Here is a 19,751-nt window from a genome sequence, read left to right on the forward strand (position 1 = left end):
AGCTTGAAGACACACCCGAAGACATGAAATCCGTGGTGGAAAAAACCGAGCTAGATAGCATTGCATCATCCCCATTAAGATACAGAAGACCTTGGGAGCTTCTATGGGGAAATATCAGCAAAGGCAATGTTTGTGTAGCCGGCGACGCCCTTCATCCCATGACTCCGGACCTCGGACAAGGCGGATGTTCGGCCTTGGAAGACGGCGTTGTTCTGGCAAGGTGTCTTGCCGAAGCGTTATCGAAACCAGCTGGGGAAGAAATCAACGAAGGAGAAGAACATAAGAGGATTGAAATGGGGTTGAAAATTTTCGCTCAAAGGAGAAGATGGAGAAGCTTTGATCTCATTACCACGGCTTATATGGTGGGTTTTTTACAGCAAAGTAGTGGGATGATTATGAACTTCTTGAGAGAGAAATTCTTTTCTAGATTCTTTCCTGGAATGCTGTTAAGAAAGGCTGGTTTTGATTGTGGCAAGTTGGAGTATTGATTAGTGCATTTGTTTGAATGCTGTTAATTTTACAAAAATAAATAAATATCTTTTTAATATTTTTTTAAATTAATTTTTTTTAATCCTCAATTTTAGTTACATTTAAGTTAAATATTAGTTTAATTTAAAATATGATAATCATATGAATTGATTTAGTGGTTATGTATTAGATTAATTTTCTAGTCGTTGTAGATTTAATTTACTTTAATACCATCTTGATATAGTTTTGATCTTATTTAATGCAAGTAATATATAGTTTCTTTATTTTATTTAATTAATAAAATAATGATATGTTTCATCATTTAATTAATTTTAAAAAATTATTAAAAATTTATGAACCTAATAGATAAAAAATGAGGTGAAAAATAAAATATATGTATATTTAAAATTAAAATTAATTTTATAATTTTATTTAAAAACAATTTGATAATCGAAGTAGAAAATATCTAATTAATTTTTATAAAATTAGAAATACACGAGGGCAGAAGACGGGAGTTAGCACAATGATAGGCCTTGGCCCAATAAAATTTAATTGGGCTCTCTTGACCATTTTCTATAATAAAGACAATCGTTTTCCACTATTTTTTTTTTTGCTTTCTTCGACTCCTCTCTCTCTCCCTCCCCAGACCTACAGCTGAAGAAACTGAAAAGTGAAAACCTTAATCCTCTACAGGCGCCGCTCTTGTTTCCTCTAAATCCAGCTCTTACTTTCGCGAATCAAAGGTTATTTCTTTTCACTTTCACTTTTAATCTTTAAGCATCTGCATAAAAAAAATTGCACCCTTTTTCCCCTTATTTTTTTTATGTTTTGTTTCAATTTGCAATTGTTTCAGATTCTAAGAAAAATGACTCAAGATGTGGAGATGAAAGAGCAACCAGTTCCTTGCAATTCCGTTACCTCCTCTTCTTCCTCCACTCTGCATCGTAAGTTCAACCAAACTATGTTTGACGCTTTGCTGTAGAATTCTGATTTACTTTTTCAAATGTTTTATGAACTGGGAATTTGTGGATTCTCTCGGATTTGAATGAAAATTTCCGGGTTTCTTTCAGATTTGAAGGAAATTGCGTCTCTGATAGAGACCGGTGCATATGACCGTGAAGCTCGCCGTATTTTGCGAGCTATAAGACTTACTATGGCTTTAAGAAGGAAGCTGAAGGTGTCTGTGCTGTCCTCGTTCCTCAGTTTCGCTCTTGCCCCTGGATCCGAGGTCCTTACTCGGCTTTCTTCTTATCTTCCTAAGGTAATCTTTTGATTGCTGGTTGCAATATTCAATCCAGGTGGATTGCTTCTTCCTTTTTAACCCGTGTCATGTTTGGTGCCAGTGGTAAAGTGCTTGGCTAGTTTAGACCTGAAGTCTTAATTAATAACATAGGAATACGTTCTGAAGAAAGAAAAGAAATGGTCGTATCATTGAAGTTAATTTTTGGTGGTTGGTCTGTATTGATTCTCTATTGTAAGATATGATGGTTTTTCGCCGTTGTTACCTTCACCAGTTTAGTAGGTATTCTAGTTCCAAGTTCAATGAAATGCATTGGTCTCTAATCGTCGTGTATCAAGTCTTGCATTGGTTGATCTTTTAAGAACTTGACTGTTGAATTTCTTTCAGGAAGATGAGCAGGAGATGGAAATCGACACTGCAACCTCTGCTGCTCAACCTCCTGCTAAGCATTCCCTGCCAGAGCTAGAAATCTACTGCTACTTGCTTGTCCTGATATTTCTGATTGATCAAAAGAAATACGATGAGGTACATTAGCAAATAACTTCATCAGGAAGTTTCGTGCTTCTTTGTACATAATGTTCTCTCTTTTCAGGCAAAGGCATGTTCCTCTGCTAGCATTGCTCGGCTGAAGAATTTGAATAGGAGGACACTTGATGTCCTAGCTTCTAGGCTGTACTTTTATTACTCTCTTTGCTATGAACTCACGGGTAATCTTGCTGAAGTTAGGAGGTAAGCTATACCACAGTCAAATTTGATTTTATCATATGTACGCTTAAGTATATATTCTAATTAGCATGATGTTTAATTGACAGTAACCTTCTAGCCCTGCACCGTATTGCAACATTGCGCCATGATGAGCTGGGTCAGGTAAATTTTTAACCATCCGAGCAATTATATTTCTAATACTAAGGTCTTATATTTAAATACTGCTCTCTTGTAGGAGACGCTTCTTAACCTGCTACTTCGCAATTACCTCCATTACAATTTGTATGACCAAGCTGAAAAACTGAGATCAAAGGCACCCAGATTTGAAGCTCACTCAAATCAACAGGCAAGTAACTAGTTTTGCTATCTTTTAGTCTTTGAGCATCAGATCCCATGAGCCCAGAATATTGCTCACTTCATTTCAGGAAACGGAACTGTATGTTTATGGTTATTTAACAGTTTTCTGTATGTTCGGCTTGGCTTTTTATTATGGTTATAGCTATAAAACAATTATTGTTAGCTTTCTTATCCTAAGACGAAGTTTACCCTCTGCAGTTTTGTCGATACCTCTTTTACTTGGGGAAGATCAGGACAATCCAATTGGAGTACACTGACGCCAAAGAGTGTCTCCTCCAAGCTGCTAGGAAAGCCCCTGTCGCAGCCCTTGGTTTCCGGGTCCAATGCAACAAATGGGCAATCATTGTCCGATTACTACTAGGAGAAATCCCCGAGAGGACTGTTTTCATGCAGAAAGGCATGGAGAAGGCATTGAGGCCCTACTTTGAACTGACAAATGTAAGTTAAGATTTTGTCCTAATTATTTATAGGGAACCAAGTCTGATATTTCGATCATGTCTTTACTAGAAAGAAAAAGAGGAGAGTCATGTTTTACTATGTGTCATGTTATTTAAATTAAAGATTAGCACAAAAAAGAGTTATAATCATTTGAATTGCCTCTTTGGTTTCAGTGGTTCCTAATTTTTACCAACAGTTTTGAGAACACAAAATGTTGTGTGTATTTTCAGGCTGTCTTCATTGGGGATTTGGAGCTTTTCAGATCTGTTGCTGAGAAGTTCTCGAGTACTTTCAGTTCAGACCGGGCCAATAACTTGATTGTTAGGCTGCGGCATAATGTCATTCGGACTGGGCTACGCAACATAAGCATCTCATATTCTCGCATCTCACTGGCTGATGTTGCCAAGAAGCTTAGATTGGACTCTGTTGCTGATGCCGAGAGCATTGTAGCTAAGGCAATCAGAGATGGAGCTATCGATGCCACATTGGATCATTCAAATCAATGTATGCTGTCTAAGGAGACGGGAGACATCTACTCCACGACTGAGCCTCAAACGGCATTCAACTCTAGGATTGCTTTCTGCCTCAATATGCATAATGAGGCGGTGCGTGCGCTTCGGTTCCCACCAAACTCACACAAGGAGAAAGAAAGTGCCGAGAAGAGGAGAGAGAGACAACAACAGGAGCAAGAGCTTGCAAAGCACATTGCAGAGGAAGACGATGATGAGTTCTAACAAAGGGTGACGACGCGAAAAGGCTATTTATCCACCGTATGATTGTTTCATGGTGTATTTTACTTTTAAATGCTTTAGTAGAATTCTTTTGCTTCTCTTTTCACGATGGCTACTATGTCCATTGAGTACATTGCTTTACAATGGTCACTTTGGAGTTGCACTTGTGTTTTTTACCCTTGATTTTTAGTTTTTATTCCTTGATAGATCTTGAGGTATAACCTTTTTTTTATAAAAAAAATGTGACGTCGTTGAGATAAGCTGAAGCCGACCCATCATCATTTCATGATACGGCAAATGGGAAGAAGGTTACCTCTCTTTTCCCTTTTAAAAAACCTCCTAAAGTCGTCCTATATTTACCTCAGACCGATAAACATATTATACTATAGATTTGGATTTTTATTTTTAAAGAAATTTAAATATTCTATATTAAGACTTGAGATTTTGTTTTTTTTTAAATGGACATTATATTCATATTTAAGAAAATTAAAAATTTCAAGGTCCAACACAAGTACGTTGCATACAACTCTTCATTTCATCGGCTGGCTGCCATTTACTTGGAGCTTTGAATCCGTCACTTTCTGAAAAGCCCCTCCATCAATACAAATTTTATATATTGTGAGAATTTATTTAGGGATATCGATAATTAAAAGAAAAAATTATTTTTTATTGAGATTTTAAGTTCGAAGATATATGTATATTATTAATAATGTGATATTGATTTAAAATATAACATGATATGTTTATTTGACTCATTATAATTTGAAAATTTAAAATTATTATATTTAATAAATTAATAGAATATAAAATAAGATCGAGTTAAACACAGTAATTTTTTTATGAGATGCTAAATTTTTTAAGTAAGGTAAGGGATTCGAATCCTGGCGTTTGCGAATGAAGTAAACTGGGTTGGGAGGGTTATCTTCGCCTCTATAGTATCTGATCTGGATTAGTAAGTCAATAGATCGAATATCAGTGACTAGTTCAAAAAAAATTAATTATTTTTTAAGTTATAATAAATTGAGTGAGCATGACATATCATGTAAATTATCGAGCCATATATTAAATTGACGTTATATTATTTAATTCACTTCATTCAATTGTTACAAAAAGTTAACAATTCTAACACAAATGGTTAAAAGCTCTTAGTTAACATCTTTCTTTTTCTCTAGGTTGTGGGTTCAATACCCATTAGGAGTAAAATTTCTTTTCCCCTCTCCTAAATAGAAATCGTTACAAAAAGATATTATTTTACTATATTTTTTCTAACATACATTTCCTTATTTTGAAAATATAAGGATCAAAATGTAATTTTATATTATAATATAGGTACATGTGCAATATCACACTTTCCAAGTGAATTTTTGTTGGTCTTTAATTTTTTTATTAAGCTAAGACCGTTACAAGGATAATATATATGTTCTAAATACTTTCAACAATTTAACAATGAACATCCAATCACCCTTGTAATCGCTGGTGCCTGAATCTATGACCTCTAGCAACAACAATTCCTTGACCATTTAGGTAATTTGATTTGTGTAAAATTGTGATTTTTCAATTTTTCTATTTATTAATATAAGTCATCGTACTAATGGTCATACTATTATAGGTAAGTTTTAGTTAGGTTAATCGAGTTTAAAATGTTACAAACTGATCACTAGAGTTATCGGAAATTACAAAATAATATTAATTGTTAATTTTTAACAAATTAATTCTCAACATTTAATATGATCATAAATGGAGATGAAAATCTCACTTCATCAAGGGCTATTTGCAATCAAATTATAATAAGAAGAACTTACACTTGAAATTAAAGGCGACCCAAATCCTAACTCTACAACGTGATCACTTTTCATCGATGGCAAGGATGGTGTAGGCAAAGGAATTCATATTTAAATGTTAAGGGTAAATTTTGTTATAATTAAGATTAAATTAAAATAATATATAAACATTGAATGATAAATTTATTAATATACCACCTCTATTACTACATTAGCTTCTCTCCGCACACACCCAGTCAGGGATCATTTTACAATTTTTGATAACATGAGTGATTAATGTGTAATATTTTAAATTTAGATGATCCAAATGAAAATTGATGTATAGTTAGATGACTGTCTAGTTATTTTAACCAATAAATTTTACTACGAGGCCTAGGTAGTTGAGGACTCTACGTGGCCCAGGCAAAACGCCCAATCCATGGTTTAATTGAATAAGAATTGTCCTAAAAACAAATTCAATCAGAATTTCTGAACAACAATAAATAGGCATGTAAACGAACCGAACGCACACGAATGGAGGTATGTTCATGTTCGTTCATTTAATAAATAGACGAACATAAATGAACACGAACATAAACGAACAATTTTTTGTGTGTTCATGTTTGTTTATTAAGGAATATAATTTGTTCATGTTCGTTCATTTAAAAAATAAACGAACATAAACGAACACGAACATAAACGGACACGAACATAAATGAACACGAACATAAACGTTGGAGACCCTACCTTCCATTTTTCTTTCATGAAAAATAGTCGACAATGCAAATCAACCAAATCTACAGTGATAAATAGCGTAAGAGTTTATTAGCAGTGATGAAATATTTGAAGATATCAAATATTTCGATCGATCTTTTAAAGATATTAAATGATTTACACAACTTTAATTTAACGCTATAACATTTATCTTAGTGATCCATGATTACATATGAATAATCATTTTCCGCTATTACACTCTTTTTCAGAAATTGCATAGAAACATTTGTTTTGTTTTCTGACAAATTCTATATATTTTTCTCTTTATTGATGCTCATATACTTCCGATTGTTACCTTTATCTTCCCATCTATTTCTAGAAAGACGTATGACGTTTTTTGAGTTTTAGATGTGAAGATACCTGCAATAACTTTTCATATCAACTATTAAGCCAAATAAAACTGAGAAAGAGATGAAAACAGACATGTAAAACTTCATATTGCACTATAATATAACTTGTTTTGAAGCTTTCAACGATCGTCTCCACTCTCTAGTGAACACTAGGGTTTGGGAAAAAAAAGGGGGAAATGAATATAGGTGCGAGGTGTCTCACAGGTTAACATATTGGATTTAATCTCCAAATAAAATTGGATTAATTAATGAGTTGGTCATCAGAATATCAGATTAATTAATATTTTTAAGATACTTACAAATTGGTCACCAAAATTGATTTAAGAATATTGGGTTAAACATAAATGAATGAACATAAACGAACATAATCGAACGAACATAAACGAACATAATCGAACGAACATAACCGAACGTTCACGAACGTAAATGAACGAACGAGACCTATGTTCATGTTCGTTCATTTAATTAAACGAACAAAAAATCTTGTTCATGTTCGTTCATTTAATAAATAAACGCACATAAACGAACTTCCTGCCGCACGATTCATGAACGGTTCGCTGAACGTTCAGTTCATTTACAGGCCTAACAATAAATTTACAAAATTTCAAAAGCATTGATCCAAACAAAACCCTAGCCGAAGAGGAAAAAGTTAAAAGCGATTTCAGGAATTTCTTAATCAGGTTCGTCTCTCGCTCTTCAAAATATTTTTTTTGTGTTTTCGAAATTTCCCTGCTTCGCGTTCTCTAGGGTTTATTGGGGTTTAGTTAAGTTAAATTCTAAGAAATCACGATGGATGAAAGTTCCATGTTATTCGAATTAGTACAATTATATAATCGAATGAAGGGACAAAGTTGACGCTTTTGGACGTTAATTTTTTTTAATCAATTTCAATTGCTTCTTAATTTTTGTAATCAACAATTGCAAGCTTTTCATCAATGGAAACCATGTGTATATTCTTGTTGTAAGAATGAATTTAGTAGTATATTAGGTTTTGTTTTTTTTTTATTGAATCTAATTTAATTGGAATCGGGATTTTTCTTAATTTCCTAAGTTTATTTTTCAGATAAAATCTAGAGAAAATAAAATGGATGAGCGAGGAGTGCACCCAGATTGTATCAATGCATCGAATCCATTTCATGAATGTGTTGAATATTGCTTTCGGAAGATTGCTGAAGCCAAGGCGAGAAAGGATAAATCAGAGACAGGTTTAAATGTCGTGCTTGTAACCCCTAACTTAATGGTTTAGCGTACCCTGCCTTTTCCTTGACAACTCGTTAGACTGTTTAGCTTTAATAGTTCAATTGCACTGTATGTTTTGATAGAAACTCTGTAACATGAGCGTGGCCAGCCTGATTCACCTGCTGCTTATCAAGAAGATGTGCAACGTAGTGTTACAGAACCAGAAGAGAACCCTGATGATGATGGTGATGACGCTGTCGAGGAGAACTTTGATGTAGACATTACAAATCTTATAGGCAGACAGAAAAAACTATTCGAGTTGAGGCTAAAGACGGTTAGTTTGATTGATCTTTCAAAACAAAAACTGATATGTTTTGTCATCTATTTATCTTGACATCAAGTTTCGTTAAAAGTAATCACTGATAATTAGTTATGACTATCTGCTTCCAGAATGAGGCAAGAAAAGCTAATCAAACTGCAATGGTGGCTGAAAAGAAAAGAATGGAAGCTCCTCCGGAATCTAGAGGAATTTCTAAACAAAAATGGCTGGACGAAAGGAAGAAAAAGATAGGAAAACTTCTAGATGCTAATGGTTTGGATTTGCAAAAGGCATATATGCTAGATACCCAAGAAGCAGCTGAGGCAAAATATAAGAAATGGGAAAAGGATCCTGCCCCATTTGGTTGGGATGGTATGATTCAAACTACTACTTGTCATGTTTACTTTTTTCTTCCATTAATCTGGTTCTTTCCTCCTGCTTATGCATGCATATCCCAACTTGTAATATTGTAGGCCAATAAAACTTGTCCACTGCATTCTCATCCATCTTTTGACTCTAACCTTGTTTGAATTTCAAAGTTGCATATATTTGGCAAAAGAAAAGATCATATACGGTTATACCTTCCATAGAATAGAGAATCTTACCATGTCAAAGAGCTGAATCTATGTTTTTTTCATGGAGGGACTTAACAGTCTTCAATCAGAAGACGTTGTATAACGCATACAAAAAGCGGACAAAGAACATTGATATTGACCTGGAAGAATATAACAAAATGAAAGAAACAGATCCAGAGTTCTATCGTGAAGCTTCAAGCCTCCAATATGGAAAGGTATGATCTTAAGAAGTAGAGGAAAATGTTGCTTGTTTATTTGGTACTTCCTGGCCCATGTTTTTTATGTACTATGCATTGCTTTTGGTGAGCAGGCACCTAAGCTTTCAGAAGATAAGATTGACAAGGTGGTGAAGGAACTGAAGGACGGGGACGATAAGCGCAAGTCATTTAGCCGGAGGAGGAAGCTTCATGAAGAGAAGGATATTGATTCAATCAATGATCGCAATGAGCATTTCAACAAGAAGATTGAACGAGCGTTTGGAAAATACACACTGGAAATAAAAAATAATCTCGAACGAGGAACTGCATTGCCTGATTAAGGTATATTGTTCGTTGCTATGCTTTTCTTCCAGTTGAGCAAGCGTTAAGCCTGACTTTTGCTTGCGCTCACAAATCCATAAATATATTTGGAATGTATTTTTCAAGGATATCCAACCTATCTTTATGGTTTGACTGGATTATACCTTCTCCAGTGCTGTTTTAGGTATACCTGCCTGCAAATGTATCTGATATTCATCTTTCGATTGTCGATTATTAACCTTTATTTCTCACTGGCTTGATTATTAACCTTTATTTCTCACTGGCTTGCTTGCCTTCATAGATCTGTATGACTGTATGTATGGGCTGTATTTCATAGATCTTCAACTCGGCCTTATGGTTAGACTTCACATTGTGAGGGGCTATAGGTATCTGATTAATATTAGGGGTGAGTATTTGATCGAGTCGAGTCAGAAAACTTTGAGTTATTCAAATTGACGAGTTCTATTTTATAACTCAAACTTTATTTGAAAATTTTCAAAGTTGAGTTGTTTGAGTTTCTGTTTAAATTTAATTATAAATATTTATAATGTTATGCTACTATTTGATTTCAATTTAAACAATTTTTATAATCGTATATGATATACATATATATTTCTTCATATTTTTTATGTGATACATATATCATGCAGAGTTGGAGTACTCAATTCGAACTTTAAAATTAATCCATTAATTACTAAATTTTTTAAGTTATTCAAGTTTTATTTTATAATTCAATTTGAATTTGAATTTTTTTAGTTGAGTGAAGTTGAGTTGAATTTTTTCGAATTAAGTAAAAAAATGATTTTTTTTAATCAAGTTTTGTTCACGTCTAACTAGGACTTGATGATTATGTTTGTCATCATCCCCAATTCCCTATTCATGTTGAAACTGTGGCTCATAGTTGGAGGGTAACTTGACTTTGTCTGGAGTTTTATGAAACAAGAGAAAATAATTTAAATTATAATGAAAATATAATTCAGGAAAAATGCAAATGTCATTCAATATTTATCAGAATTTGATTTATTCAAATTTTTAGTGTTAATATAATAACAAAACTGTTTTAATATTACTAAGAAATAGATTAAAAGAATATTGTTTACTTTTATAGACTTAAATCATTGTCATTATATATTTTTATATTAGTGTTGAAAATTTTTATTTTTTTCTTATAAATAATAATATTTTATTTGTCTTTTATTCGAATTGTTTAATGGACTTTTTGACTATTTCTTTATATGATTATTTTTAATTTTAAGCGACTAGTTTGTATACTTTTATGAAGAAAAATTTCTCCTCAGCTTCATATCAATAGTGCTGACAGATATACTTTTACGAAGAAAAAATCTATCATGATTCGAAATGATGATTGTGTGTGTTTAAGATATATATATATATATATTCTCCAATAAAGTGAAGTAATGATTCGTTGGATGATAAATAAAGATTTAGAATATAACTATGATTTGAAAACACCTTTAATGTACAATAAAGATAATACAATTTTAATATAGAAATTTAAGGGGGTGTGAAGAAAAATAAAATTAAAATATATTTTAATTTTTTAAATAATAATTTTTGGTAATATTCGTATCTCTATTTGAATCTAGACGGAATATTAATGAGACGTAGATTGAGAGAATCAGTCTAACATATTACTTTGATAATAGTTCAGAATACTTCGACAAACTGTCGTAAAAGTGATCTAACCATATAAAACTGTCGACCTTTCATGATCAAAAGGTACAGCATGATGAATATAATATAAAACGTCAAACTATCGTAACAATAAATGAAATTGAATCCTAAAAGCAAATGAATAATCGTGGCAGAGATGCGGACAAAAATAAACACATCAATAATATACAAAAAGAAAAACCAAAATGAAGAAGAATTTTATTTACATCTATAGCAAAAGAAAATTAAGCAAACAAGAAATAACATACGACGATATTAAATCGTCGCTTAAAATGATACTTTAAAAAAATCACTCTAGAAAGAAAACTATTTTTTATAGAAGTCGTTAATTTTATTACAAATATAAAATATACAAGTTACAATGAATTGACCACAACCGTAAACTAAACACATAATAAGAACATTTTTCAATAATCAATAACACAAGAAAAATAATCACTTAAGACCACACAAAAACCATATAACGAAAATGTTAAAAAAACGTAACTAAATAAACTCTAACAAAAGGTAGATACGAATATATTTGACTGTATCGATAAATGAATCACAAAAGAGGATCAAGCTATTGAAAAATCATTGACAAATCGCAAATCAGAGTCAAGCGACGTGAAAAACTATCACCGAATGTAAATAGTGTATACAAATCCAATATGATAGTCAAAAGCAAGGAAGATCAACGTGATAACAAATAAACGTCATCTTGATCAGTTGTGACAATGTCACATCTAACTTGAGAAAAATGATAAACGAAAACGATTATCAAACAAATGAAAACATGTTATAAATACATAAGAAAATGTGTTATAAAGACAGAGTTATTAAAAATTAAAAAAAAACAAATATATGATATAATAAAATAAATTAAAAAAAAGATAAATAACGACAGTCAATGATCAATACTATGACTGATATTGCCGTCGATCACAAAGATAAATAAGAAATTAGAAGGGACGATTAAAGAAGGAAAACTAGTTTTTCTTAATTTCGCAATAAAGTTTAACACATCATTAACTAATTATATTTTGCTATTTTAAAGTGTTCTGTTTAACATTACTTAATAAAACTCATTTTAAGGTAATGTTAAACCCACCATGGAACCTTCTGTTTGGCAAATATGGAAATGCCACAATGAATTGATTGTTCGTAACACATATTCCTCATCCGATGCTATTTCTCAACGTGGTCCAATCGCTTCCATGGATGCCCACCTATTGCTCACCCCAGGCCCCAACTGTTCCTTCCTATCTCCAATGGCACAAGCCCTCATTAGGCTGTGCTATCGTCTTAATACTGATGCATCAATCGACCCTTGCACCATTTCAGGCACCACTGGCGGGGTTATTAGAGACATCGAAGGTTATCCGTGTTTGAGGTTGTGGGTATCTCATCAGTTGAGTTTCCATTCTCCTACATTTCTGTGAACGAGATTGGGCTACCGATATCACTTGGATACCCCGCGAATACAACATGGTCACTGATCGTATAGCCACCAAATCCTATTGCATCCTAAATCTTGTCTATCGATTTATCACCGCCTGACATCCAAGAACTTCTAACTCAGGGCATTACTGGCCCCCTTATTGTTTAATCCCATGGCTCAGGCCTCTTCTTGATTAAAAAAAAAAGTATCGTTGAACCGAACCTCAATGTGATTTTGTCTCGAGTAAAAATTAATTGATTTTCCTTGTAATGGGTAACGTAACTTTCGAGCAAGGAGTAAGTTTTTCATTTTATTCCCCTACCTTTATATTTATTTGTTCGGAATTCCCTTAATTCACACACATAAAAGGAAAAACGCACTCTAAAACTGAATAAATTTGAAAACGCTGTGTTATTTGATTCTCTGTGTTTGTTCATCGAAGGAGCTTAAGAGAGTTATTGGGGGAGTGATATCCGATGTACGCAGAGAGGAAAACTTGTTATTGGCCCCAGGATGTTTATATTTTAGTTTCGACCCACTTAAACAACTTTAAGCTAACAACTTTAAGCTAACAACTTTGAATCAAAGGTATCAGTAACAGCATGAGATAAAAATGATGTGAAGAGGGAAAGAAAGTTGTTGCATGTGAGAATTGCAGGAAGGTTTAAGGGGAAGAGACAGTAATAGCCAAAGGGAAATATAAGGACAAATACAAGAGAAAGTTGCTGCAAAAGGAGAAATTCAACAAAGTTGAAAGCTCGTTGAAAGTTAAATACAATGAGGAACCAGACAAGTGGGAAGAACATAGAAAGTTGCTCAACAAAAAGTATGCATGTAAGGGTGTAAATAATCCAAGCTTAAACAAACAAACAAAAAAAACTATAGTTGTGTTTATTTATTTATTTTAGGAGGTGTTCATGTTCAGTTCATGTTAGTTTAAATTTTTTATATCGTGTTCATATTCATTTGTTTATTTTTGAAGGTGTTTATATTCAGTTCATTTAATATTCGCCAATATGTTCATTTAAAGTTCGCAAACATAGTCATTTAACGTACAAAAACATATTTATATGTTGCACCATTAGTCCTTAATTTCCTTAGGCTTAACAATTTTGAACTCTAAAGTTCAATGTGTTCAATTTAGTCTCTATTTTTACCAATATTTAAAATGTAAATAAATAAAAAGGCGAATCAGATCAACAAATTTATAAACAAGTCAACAAACCAACTTGTTCGTGAACATACACGAACCAAACGCTCTATTCATTTAGATTCCTATATGCATGCATGCAATTATCGAGAAAGATAAATGTATGCATGCATCGCATATAAATTCTCCCAATAAAAGCACTAAAGAAAATCAAACACAACAAAAGAATAACTGGGCAAATAATGAAATTCAAATTAAATTATGATTATAGATTGTGGAAAGGCTCATATCAAAACCTCTAACAAGTAGAAGGCACTAATGCATACAAGAAAATAACCCAATGACAGCCAATGTTCCCCAACTTGAAAAACCTACTGATAACCCCCAAAAGAAGCATCAGAAACTATTGTAATATCAACATTTAATTTAAAAACTTCCCAATTATTCAAAAGCCCACTGGTTCTCCCTCCTAACCTCCTCCTCTTCCTCAGGGGTGAAATCGTTTTTGATGTTGAAGGTCTTGCGAATCTCCTCCGGCGTCTTCCCCTTTATCATGTCAGCCACAGTTTGGCAGGTCAAGTCCAACAAGCTCTTGATATTCAGATAGTTCGCAGCCTGCAAATCCCAATATCAAAATATTAAAAGGTTTAGTACAAGGATAGAAAGTAAACCCAAAAAATAAGAAAGTATTTATCAAGATCAACAAGCCATTGTTATACGAACGTGGATCTTCTGGTACAAAGAACAAAAATTAAAACGCAAATAGCTACTTAAGTGAAACTTAACTCTATTGGGTAGTCTGCGTTTTTACAACTTATATTACATAATTCTAAATAAAAAATAAATAAATTTTGAAGCTTTTGAATGATTTGTTTTACTGGATAAGATTATAATACAGGAATAAACCATATGTTAATGAAATCTTTAGCCTTTCTGAATTCGATTGTTAGTGTTCCCTAATTGGATCGTGAGAATCAATTCGAAAATCGCTAGAGAAATCATGATTTCTGGTAATAGAGCAATAAATAGGACAATTAAACCCAACAGCCCTAAAATTAACAGCAATGTGAATACCGAATGCATTATTTAGGCATCAACAAGAACAAGAGAAAGTGAAAAGAGGTGAAACTAACCAAGATGAGGTCAAAGAGGGTATTTTGGTCAACCCCGACAAAATCGGCATCCCAAGCCTTGATTTCATCCTCGGTATTCTTTTCCTTGGTGGCGGCATCCACGTGCTTCTTGCAGTACTCAAGGACCTTAGACAAGATCTTGCTGGTGACGTTGGGGATGGGGATCTCGTTGCCAGCGCAGTCGTCCTCGATCATGTGCTTGATCGTCTGCGACTCAACCGCCACCGCTTCCTCCACCTCGAAGGCCTCGCCGTCGGAGCTCCTCAACATTATCTTCTTTGATGTCGACGCCATTATTTCTCCTAAAGTTTCCTTCACTGGCGGTGATAGAAACCCTAACCGAATAGAAGGCGGAGAGAAAACAAATTACAGAGACAGCCGAAAAACCTAATTAGAACAATGATTTAACTACGATTGAAAGTGTGGGTATTTATAGAAGGACTCGTGGTGCTGTACGGTGTCGTTTCGGAGATCAATTTGAAAAGGGTTCCGATGTTTCTGTTCGTTTCGGATTTTATTCAAGTGTTTAACTTAAAGTAAGATAATCTTAAAATTCCCTTTTAAAAAGCAAATTGAATAATTAGGCATTAACATCCAGATGTGGAGCAGCATGGATCAAGTATTAAAAGAGTATCCAAAAAAAAAGGAGAAAATATACAGTATATTACACCCGAATCAATAAATAATCAATAATTGAATTCAAATTAAAATCAAATTTATAATAAAACATAATTTACTTTTCAAAAAATATTTTATTATAAAAAAACATCTTTTTAGTTTCATTTCACCCCTTTTCACTCTCTCTCTCCTCTCGTAAATTTAGTAACTTTCTCTATTCTAAAATTCTTTGAATCTTGATCAGTATTGATCTCTACTTATTATCATTATTGGTTTTTCTTGAAGTTTAAAATTTTTCAATAATCTATTTTAAGCTTTTTAATTTTAAATGCAACATATGTACTGATTCTAATCTATTTTAATCTATTTTAAATGCAATATTTTTTAGTAACTTTCTCTATTTTAATCTATTTTAAATGAAATATTTTTTTTGCGAATTAAAATAAAATTACATTATATCCATCAACAGTAAGAGATCTATTTATTATTGAGACCGTCAAAAATAACCTCCAGTTATCAAAAGTCATCATACTGAAAAAAATCTTTTTTTTCTTTATTCTTTATTTTTTCTTTTTGGAATTTTGATTCTTTTTCTAACTCTCTTCTGATTTGTTTTATATTTTTTTTTTAATTTAGGTTTCAAATGTTGATGTTGGATTGGATAAAATTTTCATCTTCATTTTCCGGGTTAATGGTTCAAGGCGGTTGAGACTCCTACGAAATTAGACTGAGTCGAATGTTGAATGAAAATATAATTTTTTTAAATCAAATCAGGATGATTAAACATGATCCTACTCGACCCTTGCCTATCTCTAAAAATAATAAATATATAAGATCATATTTGTTACGACTAACGTGAATAATACAGCACATTGATTAATTTTAAATTAACTCTATCAATAATAAGTCAACATTCCTTTAGAGGAGTGATTAAATTTTGAAGTAAAAGTTGATTTAAATTCGATATTGATCTGAAACCGAAATATTTAAAAAGTTGCGTATAGAATTTAAAGCTGTATAATGGACAGAGATCGATTGATCCATGAGTGCAAATTCATTTGGCCGACGAAATTATAGAACTGTTCTTTTAAACATGCAAGACAGCAAACTGTACGTCCATAAAAGAGTACCTTTCACAGGCAACACGTGCACGGTAATTGCAGTAGTCATTCTAACATGAACTAAACTTAGTGTAAACCCGTACGTCATGTTTATAGAAGACTCTACTCGGACCGCGACTGGGGTCAACCGTTGGTGCTCATAGCTTCGAAACCGGTAAACCTGAGGCAAAAAAACATGATTGATCGATGGAGATGAAGTAATAGACTCATCACCAGCAATGCTTGGAGAGTGATAATGTTTGAAAAATGGATAATTACCTAATGCTTTCGTATTGACGATGCTTGGACATGCTGCAGGAGGTGGAGCGTTCTCATTCAAGAACGGTTCGACTTGGTTCGGATTACCCCAAACTGGATATCCTTTGATCTTGCCCTGTAATGCGGATAGAGGAAGTGTGCAATGCTTAGAACGGCAGTTATCGCAGATCAGATTCTAATATTTTAGATCCTTTTTCCGAATGAAATGATAATCATATCCGAACTTGAATAAAATGAGGAGCAAGTTATTACCAAGACGTTTAGAGCAGCCAACGTTGCCATTCCCTCACGAGTCCACTGCATAAGCAAGCAGAAAAAGAAATTTACAATCCGATAAGCAACTCCAACCCGATATGTGAATCCTGGCAAACATTACCTTCGAAGCAGAAGCAATGTGTGGCACGACGACAGCGTTCTTCATCTCAGCAAGCCCGGGTTTCATGAAAGGTTCATCCTAATGCAACACCATTAATGAACAATTTATGTACTAACCTGAGGGTGGTTTTCATGTGGTAGGTTGATTTGAGATTCAAAAGTTTGAAGCTCACCTCAAAGACATCGAGACCAACTCGGAACATAGGATTTTGCTTCAGATGTTCAACAAGAGCTACTTCATCTACCACCGGGCCCCTACTACAGTTTACAAGGATTGCTTCCTGCAAAAATATAATCCAATTCATAGTTCCTTCAGAAAAAACATATTTTTAAAGTTAAGGACAGAGAAACTCTTAACCACCTTCTTCATTGTTGCAAGACTTTCTTTGTTAATCAAATGGTAGGTTGTTTTATCCAAGACCGGGTGAAGACTTATCTACAAAAGGAACCAATAGCAACCCCTCTTAATTTGCAGCAAAATTGAAACCTGAATTTGGAGACAACATTTAAAGTTCTAAGCTATGATATGCCTACCACATCTGCCTCCCGAAGCACCTCATCCATACTTGATGCTCTTTTCCAGTAAACAGGTTGCTCTCCATTGCTTTTCAAGAACTCGCCATAAGCTGCAATGAGGAAAAATATAAGCATCATAACATAAGAATCGAAAACTCAGCAGCTGGAGCAAAATGTTCCAAGGCATACCTGTGACAAACTTCTCTAGCCGCGTTGCTTGGTAAAGATCATAGTAAATCAAGTTCATTTTGAACCCTTCAACCTATTATAAGATAGGAAAACAAAATGACTCCCATTAATGCAGAAAAGTAAGACCAAAAGTATACGATGACATGAAAAAGACGCTCTTCATAACACTAAATATTATGTCGTACGTTGCTTAGGAGCTAGTATTTTTCAAAACATCAAAACCTGCTTCAAAAACCACACTGACCCCAATAATCATTTCAATCTATACTTGAGGCTACTAAGATCAATGTGTGTTCCAACAATTTTAGATGAATCATCTATTCTAATCGTCTGGTTCATAATTTAGTTAGTAAGAGATTACCATCATTCTGGCATATGCAGATCCGATACGACCAGCTCCAATTACACCAACTGTCTGTCCTTTAAGCAAGTTTCCCACGAACCTGCAAGAGAAATAAGTGGAATTGGACAAGCAAATGTAAATGACGTTTCGATTTGATCACATATGCTATAGACATTAAATAAAATCGAAATATAAGGTATATATAGTGGAAATACAGATGAGGAAGCCATCCATCATATAAGCCGGCCCTCATGAACTCATCGGCTTCAACGATTCTTCTAGCAGCTGCCAAAGAAAGAGAAGCTGCTAGCTCTGCGGTTGTTTCTGTGAGTACCCCCTGCACCAAGTTAACAATAACATTAGCACAAAATTTGTACCCCAAAATTACTGAACAAACTTTGTAATTATTCTCCACGTGGTAAAAAGCTTCCATTAATGTTAAGAACAAGATAGGTGGATTAGCAAAATTACTGGAAGTTTATTTATTGTTTTAGCATTACAGTGCACACTACAGTCTCTGTCTCTATGACATATAATCGAACAGATTACCCTTAGCACTTATCAATGTTATGAAAACATACCCAAATATGATTAAACAAGCCTATTGAAAATCAGAATACAAAAGTGAACTTACAGGGGTATTGCCAACAGCAACACCACACTTGTTGGCAGCATTAACATCAACATTGTTGTAACCAACAGCCATGTTACTAAAAGCTTTGCCTCCGGCTCTGCTTAAGGCCGCGAATAAAGTGTCTCCCCAGTCTTCTGTTAACTGTCCAATCACCCCATCACACTTATTGCCAATCAAAGCAATGATATCCTCAACAGACAAGATTGTTTTCTTCTCCGTGCATATCTGAAAAAGGTTCATTAAGAATAGAGAAACAAGAAAGATTTCACAACGAAAACAGAGGATTTAGAGAAGAGAAGTGTATAAGTACTTCGACCCGGCAATCCTGTTCGATCAAGAGGTTGATCCATCGAGTTCCAGGCATGGGTTTTGTGCTGATGACTCTGTATTTCCCATTAGGATTCCACACTTCAATCGAAACTGGCTTTGCCATTGAAAAACAGTGTGTAACTATTGTGTGAACAAAAAGCAGAGCAGGAAACTGAGTTTTTTAAATACTATAAGTTCTTGCTTTTTATAGCGACGGTTCGGTGTGGTGAGGAGCGCTGGTTAAAATGGTCCGCAATTGGATCATTGGTGAAATCGAGAGATTTGTTGAGTCTGAATCGTTGACGTTGGGTGATAATCATGAAGATCAAGATAAGGTTGTTGTTTTGTGGAACATGTGATTTTGATCCTTTTGGATATACTGATGGATTGGTTGAAGGCTACGGTGAGTTTGGGATGATGCTTTGGTTTTGTGGTATAAGTTCATTGCTGACATGTCATTTGCTCAGGGATGACACGTAGGAGAAGCCTTTATCCATTCTCACAAATGACGGAAATAGCCTTTAATTTAGTTCTTACACATTTCAATATTAAATTTATATAAAATAATAAATTTAA

General features: G+C 33.7%; 5 protein-coding genes across 5 annotated transcripts; 3 read left to right on the forward strand and 2 right to left on the reverse strand.

Annotated features, from left to right (window-relative positions):
• Positions 1-488, forward strand: LOC120179356 (monooxygenase 2-like). The gene has a single exon (XM_039184978.1). It carries the CDS (start codon positions 24-26, stop codon positions 486-488), a length of 465 nt encoding a protein of 154 aa, XP_039040909.1. The 5' UTR covers positions 1-23.
• A 592-nt stretch (positions 489-1,080) lies between these two features.
• On the forward strand, positions 1,081-4,128 carry LOC120179308 (probable 26S proteasome non-ATPase regulatory subunit 3). Its single transcript, XM_039184936.1, has 9 exons — positions 1,081-1,211; positions 1,322-1,412; positions 1,539-1,729; positions 2,096-2,233; positions 2,301-2,437; positions 2,521-2,575; positions 2,649-2,759; positions 2,969-3,208; positions 3,439-4,128. Exons 2-9 carry the CDS (start codon positions 1,334-1,336, stop codon positions 3,940-3,942), a joined length of 1,455 nt encoding a protein of 484 aa, XP_039040867.1. The 5' UTR covers positions 1,081-1,211; positions 1,322-1,333; the 3' UTR covers positions 3,943-4,128.
• Positions 4,129-7,416: 3,288 nt separating this feature from the next.
• On the forward strand, positions 7,417-9,449 carry LOC120179309 (pre-mRNA-splicing factor syf2-like). The gene is made up of 6 exons (XM_039184937.1): positions 7,417-7,503; positions 7,887-8,028; positions 8,221-8,336; positions 8,453-8,693; positions 8,975-9,111; positions 9,207-9,449. Exons 2-6 carry the CDS (start codon positions 7,908-7,910, stop codon positions 9,432-9,434), a joined length of 843 nt encoding a protein of 280 aa, XP_039040868.1. The 5' UTR covers positions 7,417-7,503; positions 7,887-7,907; the 3' UTR covers positions 9,435-9,449.
• Positions 9,450-14,119: 4,670 nt separating this feature from the next.
• Positions 14,120-15,217, reverse strand: LOC120179310 (SKP1-like protein 1B). The gene is made up of 2 exons (XM_039184938.1): positions 14,813-15,217; positions 14,120-14,294 (listed from the first exon to the last, which is right to left on the reverse strand). Exons 1-2 carry the CDS (start codon positions 15,104-15,106, stop codon positions 14,121-14,123), a joined length of 468 nt encoding a protein of 155 aa, XP_039040869.1. The 5' UTR covers positions 15,107-15,217; the 3' UTR covers position 14,120.
• A 1,427-nt stretch (positions 15,218-16,644) lies between these two features.
• LOC120179269 (glycerate dehydrogenase) lies at positions 16,645-19,334 on the reverse strand. The gene is made up of 12 exons (XM_039184909.1): positions 19,177-19,334; positions 18,867-19,091; positions 18,448-18,569; positions 18,251-18,332; positions 17,890-17,962; positions 17,719-17,810; positions 17,546-17,620; positions 17,358-17,465; positions 17,186-17,263; positions 17,062-17,106; positions 16,810-16,924; positions 16,645-16,711 (listed from the first exon to the last, which is right to left on the reverse strand). Exons 1-12 carry the CDS (start codon positions 19,297-19,299, stop codon positions 16,689-16,691), a joined length of 1,161 nt encoding a protein of 386 aa, XP_039040840.1. The 5' UTR covers positions 19,300-19,334; the 3' UTR covers positions 16,645-16,688.
• Positions 19,335-19,751: the final 417 nt, after the last annotated feature.

This window comes from Hibiscus syriacus, unplaced genomic scaffold, assembly GCF_006381635.1.
Source record: "Hibiscus syriacus cultivar Baekdansim isolate YM2019G1 unplaced genomic scaffold, ASM638163v2 tig00112411_pilon, whole genome shotgun sequence".
Taxonomy (NCBI): Eukaryota; Viridiplantae; Streptophyta; class Magnoliopsida; order Malvales; family Malvaceae; genus Hibiscus; species Hibiscus syriacus.

Excerpts from the sequence above, each read along its gene's own strand:
- LOC120179356 (XM_039184978.1), top strand. The coding sequence starts at position 24 with ATGAAATCCGTGGTGGAAAAAACCGAGCTAGATAGCATTGCATCATCC.
- LOC120179308 (XM_039184936.1), top strand. The coding sequence starts at position 1,334 with ATGACTCAAGATGTGGAGATGAAAGAGCAACCAGTTCCTTGCAATTCC. Across the intron at positions 1,413-1,538 it reads TTCTTCCTCCACTCTGCATC|ATTTGAAGGAAATTGCGTCT; the intron begins GTAAGTTCAACC and ends GGTTTCTTTCAG. Across the intron at positions 2,438-2,520 it reads AATCTTGCTGAAGTTAGGAG|TAACCTTCTAGCCCTGCACC; the intron begins GTAAGCTATACC and ends TTTAATTGACAG.
- LOC120179309 (XM_039184937.1), top strand. The coding sequence starts at position 7,908 with ATGGATGAGCGAGGAGTGCACCCAGATTGTATCAATGCATCGAATCCA. Across the intron at positions 8,029-8,220 it reads AAAGGATAAATCAGAGACAG|AACCAGAAGAGAACCCTGAT; the intron begins GTTTAAATGTCG and ends GTAGTGTTACAG. Across the intron at positions 9,112-9,206 it reads CAAGCCTCCAATATGGAAAG|GCACCTAAGCTTTCAGAAGA; the intron begins GTATGATCTTAA and ends TTTGGTGAGCAG.
- LOC120179310 (XM_039184938.1), bottom strand. The coding sequence starts at position 15,106 with ATGGCGTCGACATCAAAGAAGATAATGTTGAGGAGCTCCGACGGCGAG. Across the intron at positions 14,295-14,812 it reads CCCTCTTTGACCTCATCTTG|GCTGCGAACTATCTGAATAT; the intron begins GTTAGTTTCACC and ends TGGGATTTGCAG.
- LOC120179269 (XM_039184909.1), bottom strand. The coding sequence starts at position 19,299 with ATGGCAAAGCCAGTTTCGATTGAAGTGTGGAATCCTAATGGGAAATAC. Across the intron at positions 17,621-17,718 it reads TGCTTCGGGAGGCAGATGTG|ATAAGTCTTCACCCGGTCTT; the intron begins GTAGGCATATCA and ends TTCCTTTTGTAG. Across the intron at positions 17,107-17,185 it reads ACATTGCTTCTGCTTCGAAG|TGGACTCGTGAGGGAATGGC; the intron begins GTAATGTTTGCC and ends TTGCTTATGCAG.